The sequence below is a fragment of the Cupressus sempervirens genome, chromosome 3, assembly GCF_028749045.1.
Source record: "Cupressus sempervirens isolate cs-2001-9-10 chromosome 3, ASM2874904v1, whole genome shotgun sequence".
In the NCBI taxonomy this organism is placed as follows: domain Eukaryota; kingdom Viridiplantae; phylum Streptophyta; class Pinopsida; order Cupressales; family Cupressaceae; genus Cupressus; species Cupressus sempervirens.
Window position 1 is genome coordinate 445,158,395 of NC_143120.1, and position 17,768 is coordinate 445,176,162.

A 17,768-nucleotide genomic window follows, 5' to 3' on the forward strand; every position below is an offset into this window, starting at 1 on the left:
AAATGATAGTGGTAGATAAATTATCGAGGTTTGATGTATTGGAACCTACCTGCAATTTAATGGTAGTGATGGTCTTCGAAAGCACACAGACTATATCCTTCAAACAAAGGTTCTCTACCTCAACCTTAATTAGTTTGTCATACAACCTCTGGTACATAAGGGATGGTGTAGGAATGGTAGTTGGAGCAAGGATTGAAGTAGACATAACAGGAGAGGAGATAATCAAAGACTCAGAGTTCCACATAAAGGTGCAACAATCATAGAGTAAGCAAGAGACACTAGACAGAAGCAAGTACCCTTCATGTCAAGTGCAATCATCAATAGGTCATGCAACAAAAGCCAGCACAAGGGTGATCAGGTTGTAGGATGTCTGCAAAACTAAAACCATGCACGAATGACCAGGTTGCAAGAAGTCTGCAAAACCAAGAAAGGATGATTGGGTTGCAGGATGTCTACATAATCATGCAAGCCTGTAAAACCAAGATCAAATTTGGAGAGACCCTAGTGCATGAGAAGACAAGAGAAAATGAGAAAAATGGCCGGTGCGTGAGAACACAAGAGAAAGAATGCACGACCTTGCTATTAGCAAGAGAGTTATAGGGCAGAGGAGAAAACGCCATTGCGTGTCTAGGAAACACTGCATTGTGAGCATCAAAACCATTGCGCATGAGCAAGAAAACAAAAACACCCCAAACGGAAACAAGAAGCAGAGGCATGCATCTTGTAAACAAGCAAATAGGGGCGCAAACAACAGCAAAACCCTTGTGGTAGCAATGAAAAACGATCAGTGAAATCGACAAGTAGAAAAAACCTGTGAAATCGACAAGCAGAAACGACCCTTGAGCAAGATGTTAGGGGAAATCTTTGTTTTCGTTTTTAACTTTTTTATTAACAATAACAAAAAAAATATAAAAATCTCTTGTACAGAAATTAAAGGTGAATCACTTTTCTTTTATTCTATCTTGATTAGTGATGATTGGGTTTCCACCTCGAGGACGCTGTCACCTTTTCACATTAGGTTTTGCAAGGATTGCTTGATTAGCTCCTTGTAGCTTGTTTTAGCAATTGGAGGTGTCAAGCATTCTTACAACTATCTGCATGGTCATACACTAGTGAGATTGTAATTCCAAGAGAAAGTTGAAGAAACTATTGGGGTGCTTCCATCCTTCATCCATGGTAAAATGTGTGACTACTTTGTTTTTTAGCACAAAGATCTTAGTATCTCCTTTTACATTTTAGAATATTCAAATAGGCACATATTACCAACTTCCATTGAACTTGTGGAGAATCATTGGCCATGAATTTTTCGAGAGTTTTGAGATATTCTGTCTCATATGGTATTGCAATCTAGTTCATTGATTCTTGTCATTTTTTTACTTATATTATCAAATCTTGTATCGGTACTTGTATGGTAAATCATGAGGATCTTGATGCTTTGTCTTCACTATATTCAAATTATAATTAGGAACAATTTTTCTCTTTTGCCATCGACTTAATCAATTTTCCCTTTGTTGAATGGGTCCTCCTCTCACATGGCCATTTGTAATTTTCATAAAGCATAAAGTTGTCTTTTAAGAAATGCTTAGTGTTCACCCATATAGTTGGTCAAGATCCTTCTAAGTTCTACGTCTAGCTTTTGTCTTGAGGTCTTCAAATTTGTTTTTGTCTTCTTATAACTATTGCTACTGAGGGTAATTTTAAATCCCATTGTCCTACTTTAATCATTCATGGACATTAAGATAAAAAAATTCTTCATCCTTTTTGTAAATCTTTTAAATATATATTGAGTGCGGAAATATTTTTCCTACGAAAGAAAAAGACTTAATTAAGTATACTAAAATATAAGTGAGCTTTGTTGATTGCTTTTATTGATACCGTTAAATATTATGACTGCTAGATCATACAGACTTAAGATGTTTAGGTATCACACTTAAAGAGTTTTTCTTTGAGTAATATTGATGCAATCATATCTGTTTTAAATTTCAATACAAAATAATGTCACTCATTTACTCTAGGTTTTGATAGGTAATTTAATAGTTCTAGCTTGTGATTGTGAAGTATTAATGTTCAATTTTGTATATAGGGATTGAAGGATTATATGATGGAAACAAGTTTACAATATTTTAATGGGAGTATATCATAGGCCTTCTGCAGTAATGCCCTCCCATGGTCATAGTCTTCTATGCAATTATATGGCCATTTTGTGCTAAGTGCAGCTATAACATGTTCTGGATTTGTTATCTCAGGGTGCAAATAGAAAATGTTTAAATTCCCAAACCAAATTCTAGCCAGCCATTTTTGGCCTTATCTTTCTTGAAGTTCATCTTGTAGTTTGAAGAATTCAGACTAGTGCCTGTCTCTGCAGCAAATCACTTCCATCAAGTTTTGACTTACATACAAAGTCTTCTATTCTGTCCATCCAGATCGTGGAAAATACAAACTAGTTCAAGTGGTAACAATTTCACATCTAGTTTTGGAATAAGTGGGGTTCAGAAAGGATGTTGTGAATGTCATAAGAAATATGGTGGAAACCACATAGTATGAGGTGCTGCTCAATGGGACCTCCTGGGGTAGCTTTCAAGATGGCAAAGGCATGAGATAAGGTGACTCTCTATCTCCTTACCTTTTCATTATTGTGGCTGAAGTGTTAGGAAGGTTGGTTTGCAGGTTGGCAGAGTCGGGTGACATAAAAGGTATCTAACTTGCTATTGCACTACCTCTTAAGGTTATACAACAATTGTAATGTCCCCCGTTTAGCTAGTTTGGATATGTGTTGTTGTTAGCCTACTTCTATGTGGTCCCGGGGGCTAACAAGGACATGGACGGGATCTTGTGGTGTTTTGGCCTAGTCGATTTTGTTTTGGACCAAATTGAGTTCGTTTGGAGGCATTTCCAATGGGACTTACTATTTTTAGTAAGTCAGCCAGGCTAGTCGGACGATAATTTTGATGATGGGGTTGGATGTGTTTTTTTGAGCTCTTTCCAATGAGCTATCATTTGTGGCGTTTTGAGATCATGTGCTATGGAATTTTAATGCCGGAAGTTATTTAATAAAGTAACTTCAATTAAATTAATATTATAAGGTTACTTTATTATATTTTGTATTTATATGTGTGCCTAGGAGTGGGACACCAAATGAACTCCTTGGGTCTTTAAAGTGATAAGTGGAAATAATATATTAAAATGCAAATATGAGATTTAATCCCACATTGGTTGTGGAGTGGGGGTCGACCCTCTAAGAGGACTTTATATACAGCCATGAGTGGGGTGTGGAGATAGGGGAGAGTGAGGAATTCAAGCTTAGTTTGGTTGGTTCATTGCTGGCTTTTGGAGACGAAATCCTCGGTTGGTGACAATCCTTTCGCTCTTGGAAGACAGAGTCAAGGGATTTAAGATCTATCAGCTTCATACTGTGTGCATTCAGCTTCAATTTTCAGCTACAAGCAAGATTGAAATTGTTCCATTTCCAAAGGATTTTCATTGCAGACACTGAACAGCATGGAGGGCAGATTTGGAGCAAGTTTGAAAGTAAACACTTCTGCTACAGTGTCATGAACAGTGCGTGAACAGTGCGCATGAATAGTGCTCGTGAACAATGCGCTTGAACAGTGTGCATGAATAGTGCTCATTTTTTGTTATTTGGAGATCATATTTCATACCCTAACTGAGCAGCTATTAGATGGGTTGCTAAACTGGACACTCATCATCAAATTGCGATCAACAACGATCATATCATTTCCAGGTTCTTCTACACCCGATTATAATAGTTAGATGAATGTATAGGTGTCATAGAGGTCTGCATTTTCAGTCACTGTGTAACAGTCACTTCAGTCACTGTGTAACAGTCATTGCATTATAAACTCAGTCACTTTGTACACAGCTATATGAAGTTTGTATATCTTGAATAGTGGATAAGTGTATGTAACATTCATGATCAATCCATAAGAACTCTTTATATTGCATATTTGTAGTAGCGTTCAAGTGCCAAGATATTTGTCCTTGCTATTCTTCAGATCATATTGTCATTTGTTTGGTAGAGAAGCATTTTAACATCTGAACAAGAACTCAGAAATTTCAAATCAGACTTTGCACACCAATTGTTTGACAAAATGTCGTTGAAGCAAAACTGAAAAAAATCAAGGCAGAATTAGTAGGGTATGTTGCAACAATTCATGGATGACAATTTCCTTTTTGGCGAATCCTCTATCCAGGAGGCTAGAACTTGGAGGAATCTACTCACTAACTATGAGAATTGTTCAGGTCAGCAAATTAACTTGGTTAAAAGCAAGGTCTATTTTTTTAACACTCCTGAAGTTTTGCAAGTTAAGATCAAAAATATCCTAGCGTAGATCCTCCTGGACACCTACCTAGGTCTCCCCTTGACGATCAAGGATGTTTCCACCACTTTCTAGAACACAGTTCTAAAAGGCATGCATAAGAAGCTTGCTGGGTGAAAAAGGTAAAATACTGAGCAATGCGGGGAAAGTCCAACTGTTGGTGATAGCTCTGTAGGGCATACCTATCTACTTTCTCTCCATTTTCAAGATAAATCAGAGTATGGCTGAGAAACTCGAAAAACTGCAAAGGAACTTCCTATGGTCTGGTATGGAGGAGAGAAACAAGTTGAACCTTGTTAATTGGGAGACTGTTTGTAAACCCAAAGAGAAGGGGGGGGTTAGGAATAAGAAGAATTGTTGATTTGAATAAAGCTCTGCTCACCAAAATGGGGTGGAGATTGTTGGAAAACAAGACTAGATGGGGGAGAATCATGAAGGCTAAATACCTAGCCAACACCCATTCTAGGACTAATCTCCTCAATAATGACCTCCTAAGCGGCTCTAAGGGTTTGAATAGCATCTTTAAGAATTGGTCCCTTTTGAGGAAAGGGGTGAGAAGGTTGGTGGGAAATGGTAAATGAATAAGATTCTGAGAGGACAATTGGCTAGGAGGGAAACCACTAATCTACAGCAAATTCAGTGGCCTACAAGAACCTTTTAAAGGAGTGGTGGGAGAGAAGGTGGCTGACTATATTGATGTCCAAAGGAAATGGAAATGTGTATCCACGGCTAATATTCATAACAGAGAAGACCCCTTGGTTAAAGAATTGGAGGAACTGATAAGCTATCACAAACTCCCCTTGCATGCTCAGACTGATAAGGTGGTTTGGGATAGGACTAATGGTCAGTTGTCAGTTAATTCTACCTATCACCTTATATTTGAAAAGGATCTCACCCCCATCAGCTAAACTAAGATCTAGAATAGTCAGCTGTTGCCAAAAGTCAATTTCTTTTGGTGGATGGTCATGCATGGCAAGATCTTAACAAGTGACAATCTAAGGAGGTGAGGCATACTGATTACAAACAGATGCTACCTCTGCAAGGAGAAAGAGGAAAGCATAGTGCACCTTTCTCTTAAATGACCCTATACTTTAAGGGTATGACCCTACATTTGGAGCAAATTCCTATTGGAATGGGTCATGAACAGAGGAATAGAACAATTTGTGGACAACTGGAACTATACATTCTACCACCCCCGTCTCAGAATCCTTTCGAATATCCCTCCCGCATGTCTATTGGGGTGTATGGAAGGAGAGGAAGAGTAGGGCTTTCAGTGACAAAGAAAAGGTGGAGGTAGCAGGAGAGATATTGAGGAAGCTGGTTACGGAGAATGTTATAGTGGCTAAGTATAAAGCCCCATAGAAACCCTCGAGCATGAAGGATGGGGGGATTGCTAGAAATTGGAACATTCTCCCCAACTTCCAGCACTTTGACAACTCAAAATTTTAGCAAGTAAAAGTACTCGTTGGATCCCTCCAACAACGTCTACTATCAAGCTCAATTTTGATGGGGTAGTGAGAAAAGGTTTGGTGGCTGCTGGAGGTGTGCTGCGAAACGCTAGGGGAGAAGTCCCGTTAGCCTACTCGGGGAATCTGGGACAAGGATCTAATAATGTGGCAGAGGCCATTGCCTTGCTTTAGGGCCTTAAATTTGCAATGGAGATGAAGGTTAGGAAACTAACCATAGAAGGTGACTCTAAACTCATCATTGACTTTGTCCAAGGGTGTCCTCAATTGGGTTGGCACTACATGGCATAATGGAGGACATTTGGCAATTCCTGACGGCCCTTGATCAATATGAGTTACAACACACTTTTAGGGAAGGCAATGCGGTGGCAAATGCTATGGCAGGTCAGGGATTTGAATTGGATAGCTAAAAGGCTGAACAAGTATTGAAACGGGCTACCAAATGACATAAATTCCCTCATAAGTAGGGAAAGGACCCTTTTAAACTAAGTTTGATGATAACCCAAATCTGCAGAACCTACTTTTTTGGTGGCTTTCTCAATAAAATGATGGTTATGATCAGCTTAAATATGATAAGACATTTAGCAAGGATCAATAATGTGGATTGCATCATGCAAAGGCACAGAAAAAAGAGGGAAATTAATAACCCTGGCTTTAAAAAGAGAGCCATCATTTTTTTGCAGTATGGGATGATTATGGAAAAGGTCATCATTATTATGACTTTGAGATCATTAAGGTATGATTGGATCATTTACACTCTCTATAATGATGTTTTAAAATGGCCTGAACAATCTATAGATATTTTATCTTTTTGAAGAGTAAGACAAAAGCCATTTTAAGCGTCGGACACCATTTTTAGCTCTACTTCTACAATTTCCTAGGTGGTGTCTTTCTTGCAAACGAAAATTACCGAGCTTGTGGGAAGTGATATTATTGAGGAGCAAGTTCTCATGAGTGGGGACCTTAAGAGACTAGAGCCCACGAAGATGGAGGATTACTCCAAAAGGCAAGCAACCTAGATAATGTTGAAGGAGGGTTTCTCCCATACATGCAGGCCATCGCTGGCTACGATGAGAATTGTTCTCAACAATTCATCAGTAGCTAGAAGGATAAAAGGGTCACTATCAATGGTATCACCTTCCAAGTGAATGAGGAGACCATTGCCATTGCGATAGGCCTTGATATAACTGGCAGAAAGTGGTAGAAGATCATGAAGGTGACGGATGAAACTAGTCTGTCTAGTTTCTTTAGAGATAATGAAGCCCCGGATAGGTATCGTGGTGGTTTTTGGAGGGATAAGTTACCAGAGCCCTGGGACAACGTATGCCTAGTCATAATGAAGTATATTACCTTGGAAGGTAGATACGGTTTGTATTATTTTTACCATTTCCCTTTGCTTAATCACTTTTGAAATAGGGAGTTAGTTTGCATCCCCTTTTTTTTGATGCACGCCCTAGAAGAGACGGTTACGGATGTCAGGGAGAAAAAGAAGGGGCTAATTTTACCTATTTGTACCAAGGGATCATGTTCCGTTTATTTCAGTTCCACCTGGCCCTTTGCCCTCCTAGAGTCATAGCCATCGGTAATTTCCTCTCCACTGGTGCCACCCTTCGTCTTGAGTTTGTGGGTGGTAGTTATGCCCCTACTCCATGACCATCTCCAAGCCAAACCCTGGTCAAGAGTAGGAAAAGAAAAACCTTGGTTTTGGAGCCAACTACTAATAAAAAAGTTAAAATTGAAAAGAGGGTGGAAGTTGAGATTGGGAACTTAGATGATGAGTGTTGTGGGAACAGAAGAAGATTGGGTAGGCTCGCTAAGACCAAGGGTAGATTTAAACAAATGGCTAGGCCATGTTAGGAGGAGGAAGGTTCGAAGGAGAGTGCTAAAACCTCGGGGGATGATAAGGTGAAGTTGAAGGAGGATACTGATATTAAAGAGGAGCAGAAATGGGTTGACACTATGGATGGTACATGGGATGTTGAGGCGGAAAACCCTACCAAGGACCCTTCCCAAGATCCCACCCATATTTCTACCACTTTCACCTTGTTATCTGCTACCAACCAGATAGACACTAAGGTTGACACTATTTATTCCCCTGTTAGGTCTGACGGTATAGAAATCTTAAGGGCTCCCACTAACAATCTGGATGTGCGGGATAAGAGGAAATCCCCTAGGAATTGCAACAAGGAACTAAAGATTGGTACTAGAGAGGAGGTGGCTATTAGCCCCAAAGACATCTAGGAGCGGAAGGACCGGTGCCAAGCGCTGGAGGAAGGGTTCACCCTTTTCTCCAAATTTTCCCTAATGGTGACACATGTGACGGCAGCCACCTTCTAGCTGCTGGCTGACTAGAAGGAGGAGGAAGGCCTGGGTAAAGATGATTCAAAACTGCTATACAATTTCCTTGCAAAGGACTGGGCTAAGGTTTTGTTGGCTGGGAAAGGCAAGAAGAAAGATGCCAGTTAGTGGTCTATCCAATGCCTGGTGTTTTTTGGTTATCTGCTTGTAGTTTCTTTCCATCTAGTTTAGATGGTTTTGGCTTTTCAGCGGAACTTGGATTTGGGCTATGGGTGCTACCTACATGCCTTTTGTTAATATGTTAACTTTGTTAGTTTTAAGAACATGAACTCTAGTACCATTACTTTACTGCTTTTTTTGATGTAAAGCATTAAGGGTTGTTTGGTTTTCTGCTGGTTTTTTACTGGTAGTTACACCACTGTTGTTTTGGGCCAGCCCCCTAGTTTTGGCTGCTTTTATATCAAAAACAATTTCACCTCCATGGGCAATGTTTGTCTTGTCCTTGATGAAATGTTGAGGGATTTATGATTTTGCCAATAATACTTTTCTTTTTTTTAGTCAAGGAAACTAATGGTCAAAGACGTTTCATATAAATTAACTATAGAAGATTAGTCTATGAACAATTTATGTTTAAGTTACATGGCAATTAACTATTTAATGTTTTGGTTCTTAGTGTCAAGATTTTGTACCATTGCATGGTTGCAACTTGTGCATAGGTGGATAAAATGGCATTGACTTATGAAGATTATATACAGATCCTGCTAGATTATTCTGCTGGAGCTGATATAGAAAATGGTCATAGAAATATCTAGTTACAAATCTTGTATTTTTATATAATCTTTTCTCTTGATACATCATGGAAAAGGATCCTTAGTTTACTAGATAGTTTTAAAGCGAAATATCCATTTGACTGTCATTTGTCCTCTTGTCAATACATAGACTATGACTCTATATGATAAAAAGAGATTGCATGTTTTCTAATATTGAAACTGATTGCATACATCAAATGAAAAATGTATTACAGCTCAAGTATTACAGGTGCTTGTATATTACATAGCCACTTTTTTTCTGATTGGGGCAGAAAAGTACAATGGTTGAACCCAATGAAATGCACAGTTATTTTTACTTGAACTCACTATTCCTTTTCCAGGTGGAAGTACAAACCATTTTTGCCAATTTTACAAATGTGGCATGATTTTTTGTTGTTTTGCCAACATGGAATTTCACCCAGCTTGTGAGACATAATATTGAACCGCATAAATCAACCTTTACATGAAATTCTGATCAGACTTTGTGACAGTTTTTCTTATGCTAGGTGGGGTTTCAGTCAGAGTTTGTCTACAGTTGATTATAGAGTTTGAACAGAATTACATATGATTGAGCCCACATAATTGTGCACCCAACATTTTGAACAGACCTTGCCACTTTTGTTTAGATCTTTCGAGGATAGAAAGTGTTGTCATAGCTCCATTTCTGCTATGCAGGACTTTCATAGGGCCTTGCCGAGGCAAAACCTTGATAGGAATGAGGATAGCAGAGCAATCTTGATCGAGCTTAGCATAATGGAGGAACCCTCTACTTATGCCAATTTTATGCTGCTATACTCTTGTCGATCTGCACTTTTTTCTGCTCATTATTGCCTGCAGAAACATTAATTGAAGCATAGACTATGACAAGATCACCTTGTCAAACAAGCCAGGAAAAAAAAAACAACTTGAACCAGCACAAAATCGATGGTCAAATAGAGATGCACCATATCTGGTCTGTTCTTATTGTATGGTCCCCTGTCTGGAAAATACTGGGAAATAGGATTGAGCCAGTAGTGAATGCAGGTTAGTAACAGAAGTTAGTTAACTCTGGACCTCATGTTAATGTCATAAAGCCAAGCTGGCATTTTGCCCAACTATAATCAAATGAACGAAAATTGAGTTTACACATTGAATTTCCTAAGGGTGCAACATATTGAAACTTATTCCTTGCAAGCTATTAAGAGTCATGCAAAAGGTTGATTTTCAGTTGGTTTCTTATAAAGTTTGTACTGCGTTGATGTCTCTCTTCTTCAATATTATATTGACTTGAAAAATTATATCTATTTTTTTTTAAATTACCATTATAAGTGCCTTGTACATGTCTGCTGTCACAAAGCATTGATGATATTGATGACAATGGCAATTTCCATAACTAATCGTTTAACTGTTTGTAATTTTGTAGATTGACTGATCAAAGTTCATCCCAATGACAATCATTTCAGCAGAAAGAGACCTTACGTGAGGTTGTCCTGGTTGTATTTATATGATCATGTAACAAAATAAAGCTCAAAGATTTAATAGCAGGATGAGTCCTTGCCTTTCTTTATATACATTCAATGGGATTAGTCCTGCCAAAGCTCTTCCAAAGTAGCCCTTTTACCATTTTTGATCTTTTAAATTAATTATTGCTCTTGTATGCAAATGCTGTCCTTTGATCTAGAATTCCAATTCGTCTCCCTCTCTGGCTCCAAATTGAGTATCTTCTCTACTGGAGTACTTCAAATATTTGTATAGGCATGCCTAAATGCAAATCTTTGTCCTGAATGTATGTTCTATCTTAGAGAGCCATATTAAACACTGAGAAGTATAACCAATCAGAAAGAACCTGCCACAAAAAAATGATTAAAATGGACAATGGTTAACCTCACAGACTTTTGAAGTGTAGAGTATTGTGATTATGTAGGTTTGTTGTATGTGATCAATGGATTATACAACTGGACAAAATATAAACAAGAAGGTTCTTGTTTATGCATCTCACAGATGTTTAAAAAAACCAACATTCTTTAATATTATGTTTTCTAATGCCATATGTAAAACATAGTTGTCTCGGATAATTACTAATCCCACATGTCTTGTAATAAAGGGGTACAAAGATTGAAATTGTCATTGAGTTTGAGAACAAAGACTTCTTTACCAGAAAAATTACATTTCGATTTTGCACTTGCAGCTTGCAATAGTCAAGTGCTTCCGTCATTTCCGTAAAGAGAAATAGAAACATATCACTCCTCTTAGATAAGTCAATTTATGAAATGATTCTTAGGGAGGCAACCCCACCTGAAAGGAAGCTGTGGCAGAAATGCAATTTCGTTTTCATTTGACCCATTTGGAATTAGAAGCAAACCTATTCCTCAAGGATTGTGCTTCATGGGTTTTGGCAGGCATTGATTGAGTGGGGAACATGTGGGGAAAATCCTGTGTAATAACACCATTTTTTAAATTTAATTTTTGATAAATTCCACTTCAGGTGGAGATATCAATCCATGCAGCAAAGAATTAAGCTGAGTTACATTGATTTAACCACTAAGAAATGACAACAAATATTTATTGATTTGGAAAAATGAAATAACGAAATAAAATAAACTAAAAACACATGCACCTTATTAGAGGTCAAAACTAGAAGCAAGTTCTAGTTTTTTCCATATTTTAAATTTAACAAGTACTCTTCAACCAATGGTTGCAATTTTTTTTTAATGTGGTGATTATCGGGTTACTAGGAAAACATTACATTGTGTATTTAAATTCCATTTATGATATAGAATTCACTTGGAACTATAAGGAAATTATATAAAGCTGCAAAAGATAGAACACATACTAAAAGCAACCAACAAGGCTTCAATAGATCGAAAGGTACGTATTAGACATGAGAGTCCATGTTGTGTTAATTAAAGACAAAAGCCATCAAAAATTCCAGCATAGGACACAAGAGGGTTTTGGAAGGCTCCCTTAACCATTATAATGGGTTTTGAAAAGGCTTCCATAACTGTCAACTTTTTTTTACCTTTTATATACTCCACCTCAATATATGGGATAGAAAATGAAAATGAAAAAGGCTACAATATCCCACTAACATTTCAAACAAGAGAGTGGGTAGAAAAGGTCCCGTTCATCAACTCAACATCTCATTGACACTCATAATCTCTACCTCCATAGGAGAGCTCTCCATCTTTATAATAGAGGAGTTAAAAGAAGCCCATGTAATAACATGACGACTCTGAAAAGAAGACTCGAAGTAGTTAAAAAAACTAGAGCTTGACCAACACCTTAAAGAAAACCTCCCTTCCAAAACAAGAGAATAAATCTTGACCCAAAATAAACTACACCTAAAAACTTGGGGAAAACAAAAATGAGCTTGCAAGAAACCTCAAATAACTCCTTTACAAGTGGGCTGCTACTATACATCACATCATGGATAAGAGAAGATTTCTAGTGGTGGAACTGGGGTTCGAGGCCTTGATCAAACCTTTCTCTTTGAGGATGGAGGAGATATCATTTGTTCTATTGTAGTAGACCTTAGAATCCCATGAAATCTTGGATGATAGTCAACAAATTCTGTAGGTTGTGTAAACATGAATTTACTAGACACCATTGGGAAGTTAGGCAATGCAGTAATGAGTGGGGATCCTCGGGTTAGAGAGATGAAAACTTCAATCTTCATGTGAGGTCCAATAGTCACCCCTAGAGTACTATGAAGTGAAACTAAAAATGTGGTTGGATGAGATCAGGGTGTAGTAGGGGTGGATGTAGGAGTAGGTGGTACAAACATTAGAATCAAGGACTAGTTAGTCTCCACCTTTATGGCAACCTCACACTTCAAGGCCCTAGCCCTCCAATGATACTTTCACTGTGCGCAAGCTAGTTTTGATGAAGGTGCAAATTAGAATGAGAAACCAATGTAGACTTGATAATCTTGCTCTATTGAGAAGGCCATCGATGTAATTATCAATAGAAAAGAGAGCCCTTGCAATGAGGTAAGTGTTATCATGGAAGTAGTTGTAGACTTAGCCATAGGTACCCTTCTTTGTTTCATTCCAAGTGTAACTAGAGGAATAAGAGGCACCTTGAGAGGTTGGGAGACAGGTGTTGTTGGAGTTGGGTGAGCCCACAATGACCTCTTATCCCTAGCATAAACAACAAGGCAGGGGGTGTCCATTAGGATAAGAAGCTCAAAGTATGGATGAGCCTTAGACTTTTGTAGCTCACGCCGAGTTGGAATCCCTATTGCTAGAATCATTTGGAGAGGCCAAACTATTAGCCTACATTGTTTCCTCTTGAAATCACAATTTCCTTCCATGAGTGCCCTCACTAGGTTAGAGAAGCTCCTCCTAATGATGAGTAGTTTTCCATCAATATCAATCTTTGTGGCATTGGCATCATTCCTTTTTTGCTTGTCATTTCACTCTCTATCTTGACATTTTCACCATTCATGTTGGCAACAACAACAATTGGCTCCACTTTCCCAACCACACTAAATTCAAAATAGTGTGGGTGATTGTATGCCTCCAATGAGTAATGGGGGTTTTAAAATGACATGTAAGTTATGGGAAGGAAGGTTGCTCCTCTTTCTACTAATCCCCATGTGTGTGTCAAGCTAGTTCTTACTGACACAATGAAGAGGTTGCAAGTTCTTCACAAGAGGTATAGGAGTGGGTATGGTATAAAGTCATGCCCTATGATAAGAATTCTCAAAGTTGATAATGTGGCACTTACAATTTTTCCATTTCCACGACATTTTTGCATAACTGCATGTTTCTAATACCTCTCACCCAAGTGTTATTATGCCTTGATCAACTCAAGGCTTGCATCTTCATAATTGTGAAACCTATCAAAACCCACAAGGTTTTGACATGTAATGACTTTGAGCATTTAATCATTTATTTTTTTGCCCCAATAGTCTAACAATGAATAAACACAATGAAGTGCATTAATGCTACATGTGGAGACTAGCCATGAGTATTAATTATTGTTGTGCATTTGACTTGTAAGAGAGTTTGAATGTGGGCTTCAAGGGAATCTTGTTTCTCTAGTATCCTAGTCTCTCCATCTGATAGTCAAGGATGACCATAACATTGTCAACCTAGTTTCTTTCTCTATGAATGTGATTGATATCAAACACATCCAAGCCTAATAGGAGGTTTTGGATATCATTAATAATCCCATCAAATAATTAGTTGGCTTTAGAGAAACATTTGATAGCATCAATTACAATCTTTAAGTGACCTTTTGATCTACACTAGCCCTTGATTTTAATTGACAGTTCAATATTGAGCCCCTACATTACAATCATCCCTTCAACTTGATTATTAGTATTGCTAGCAAGGTTTCATATATAGGTCGCAATCATCTCTTAGTTTCTTGTTCTTAAAACTCTCCCAGTACCATAAGTGTCACGTGTCTTCCTAGTAGCCTCATCAAAGTTCAATTTTTACCATCTTGGTCTAGGGGGATGTTATTTTGTAATTGCACATTTTAATATTTTGGACTCATCATGTTTGGTATAAGAATTTGGAGGGCTCTAGTTCTTAATGACTTGGTTGTCAAGGGGGGTAGGAGGGAAAGATGGGTAGAGCCAAGAAGCTACAACCATGTTCTCCATCAACAATTCATAAAAATATGAATGCACATCGACAACTAAGCACTCCATCCCATAAAATATCCTATTGTTCCTCTCCTTCCATTTCTCCAACCAAGATGAGGATGAATCAATCTCTACATTAGCTTGATACAAGGGTCTAGGACATTATCTTGGACAAGGATTTTGTTGTGCATAATTTTCCACCAAAAAAAGTTAATTTTAGAGATTACTTGAGGGTTCAAAGTCTTCCACAAAATGTTAGTGGATCCACTTGCCTTCAAAAAAAAACAATTTAAATAGATTTGATGGTGGAGCCATCCTTGCAATTCTTTTTCCAAAAACTACAATGTGCCTCTCATTTTCTCTATGCATTTTTTTAATTTTTAATTTTTTTGATCTTGGCTTTATGCTTGTGGATTGTATTACTTGCATTTGGATATAGATATACTTGTGGCTTTAATAAATTAGGTATTCTAATATTGTGGTTCTAAATTGAGATATGAACATAGCTGTTATAGATTGAATTAATGGTTACTATGGTTAGTCATAAGTAATGAATCATTTCTCATATTACTAACAATGTTATGATTCATGAATTTCGATGTGTATAATGTTGGTAGGTATTATATTTATGATGTTACTTGATCTATGCTAATGATCAATATATTCATATGATTAGGACCACTACTTAAGTTCTCTTTTGTTTATGTTCAAGTTTGTTTCATGCTTGATATATTGCTTTGGTCTAACTTATGATTCTAATAATGTTACCAAGAACAATTAAAGATATGTATATACCTTTTCTAACAAGCTTTTTTAATCAATGTATGATGTGCATTTCCAAAGATAGAGGATGCCATATTACTCATTTGTGAGAGCCATAAAATATTTTGATCCCCCTTTGTTGATGATTTTAGCTAACACATTGTGTGTGTGTGTGTGTGTTTCATGTAGGTGACTATGTAGGCACTAAGCATAGATTCCTCCCAACTTCAAAAGTTTAAGCATGCATTCATATTTGATGATGGTGGGACATGTGAGATAGCGTTAAGACCCAAATCGAAACCTAATCTAAACTATTGTCCCATGTAAGAATAATTTCCTAATTTTGACTTACTCTAGGTACTTCTCGTGGTCTCATGGATGAGCCTTGTATATCCCTTTTTAGATTATTTTTGGAGGACTTTATATTCAAGTATATTATTTGATGCTGAGATGTATTGATGTATATGTATTCATACAATTGTAATCTCTTGAAAGGAGTCATAAGTATATGGCATAATGATGTAATTCCATTTCAAATAAGTATAAAAGGGAAATGGTAGATCCAGGAGAAAAGAAAGGGAAAAGTAAACATGTTTTATTATTTTAGAGAAAATAAAAAGATGTTATTTCAATAATTGTATTTCTTTAAATTATCTCTTTGCATTGAAGGCTAAAAGGAAAATGTACCTAGAAATAGTCATGCTATGATGTATCTAAGTGAATGATAGAAATAAAATAATCTCTCTTCTTTTAATTGAATTTCCAAAAGAAGTATTTTGAATGATGACTTGTGGAAATTAGACTTGTAATTAACGGTTAGCCATGATACAATGGATGTAGACACCAATCGAATTGTATTGATAAGTGATTGGTTTATTATTACTTAATGAATTTAAAATGAGTGTAGTGTAATAAGTTAATTACCACCCTAATGAATGTTTACCTCTACCTAATTATGTAAATTTACTCATATTAAGCATAGACTAGAAGAGGTTATTAATTCAATGACTAGTTTTGAAGTAATGGCTTGAGTTGATCATTCAAATAATTATAGTTGATTAACTTATGTTTAACTAATATATGAACATTAAAATGATCATAGATAGAGAAAGATCACAATTCAATGTATATTTTTATGGAGCCAAATATGTTTGATGACATTTCTTTAGTATAAGTGATGTTAGAGAACCCATGAAGACTTAGGTTTGTTAGTAATATCACATTTGAGTTTTGTAAACTAGTGTTTGTCTATGTTCTAGAAATGATGCATTAGTAAAAAAAATCTTGCACTTTTAGTAATTTGATAGATTTTGCTCTAGAGTTCTCTGGTGGGGCATTATATCTAGTATTAGAGCACGAGGTTGTTGCATTCAAAACTCTGGGACTCCTAGTTAGCCTATAAATAACACTTAGTGTTTTTTGTTGCATCTTTTTACTGTTATCCTTATGTTACCAAAATTCAATCCTAGACATGAAAACTATGTTTTCCATATTCCTTCTATATTGATTTACAAAAGTTCACTTGTTCTTATTCACGAGATTTAGCTTAGTTGATTAAAGTAATGAGTTCTAATTGTGAGACACTAGTTCAAATTCCAAGAAGAAATTTGTTGTGGAATTCTAAGTCGTGACTCTTGGTCTTCCATTGGTTGTATTTATCTCATTATAAAAAGGAGGATTCTAAGTTGCGACTCTTGGTCTTCCAATCATTTTTTCTAGTGTGGTTTCTTGTAAGGAGCTAGTGTGGTTGCTCATAAGGAGTGCAAGGTTTGTAAAGAATCTTAATATTAAAAAAGTACACTTGTTATTCAAAAAATGATTTGTCTTATATTAATTACTTATGTTTTGCATTTAGGGATCTAAATGGTTCACATAGGTGTCTTTCTGAAGTGGTAGTAGTGGTTAACACTATTTTCTAATCCTATCATGTTATCCTAATTGCTTTCTAAGTTTCTTTAAAATCTTGTATATTTTGCTTCCTATAAATGCTAAGTTGATTTTATTATTTATTATATCTGATTATTTAGTCTAGTTAATATGGCTTTACAAGTTAGAATTGAATTTTTTTTAACAAGAAGCAAGGAACGACTATAAAAGTACTCACTTTATAGGGTTGCAAGGATGATAGTGTTTTATGGTTATCAAAAATGTCTTCAATAGGTTCATATAAAATTTAAAATTTTGCAGTTCTTCCATAAAAGCTTAGGAACTTAGGTAAATATAGTATCTATGAAAGTGGTATATCATATTTGAGATTAGTTTTTTTTAATATTCATGCATTAGATCTAGGTAGGATCTCATAGTTTAATTGTACAATGGATTTCCATTCTTCGAATGTTTGTTTTCTTCATGTCTGGATAAATTTTTTTTCGAATTTTTTAATGTGGTTGAAAACCCTTGTGTTGAAATCTTCTTTGCCTTGTTCCTTACTATGTCTTTGAGAAAAATAATTTGATTGAAACCCTTGTTGTATATTTTAATTGTTCTTCATTTGATTATCTATACATGAGAAATAGAGATT

The 17,768-nt window shown here is 36.5% G+C and overlaps 1 protein-coding gene across 4 annotated transcripts in view; it reads left to right on the forward strand.

Moving 5' to 3' along the window:
• The window catches only part of LOC149566983 (serine/threonine-protein kinase GRIK2-like), a 177,084-nt gene extending 161,202 nt beyond the window's left edge, over window positions 1–15,882 (forward strand). For 2 of the 4 annotated variants that reach the window (XM_089820190.1, XM_089820193.1), the window contains one exon: window positions 10,313–10,964. In XM_089820190.1, coding sequence (XP_089676316.1) covers window positions 10,313–10,340 — 28 coding nt within the window. In that variant the 3' untranslated portion in view covers window positions 10,341–10,964. Of the gene's footprint in view, window positions 1–10,312; window positions 10,965–15,436 lie in introns of those variants that run through there. The other 2 variants (XM_089820191.1, XM_089820192.1) reach the window with 2 other exon arrangements.
• The last annotated feature ends 1,886 nt before the right edge of the window (window positions 15,883–17,768 follow it).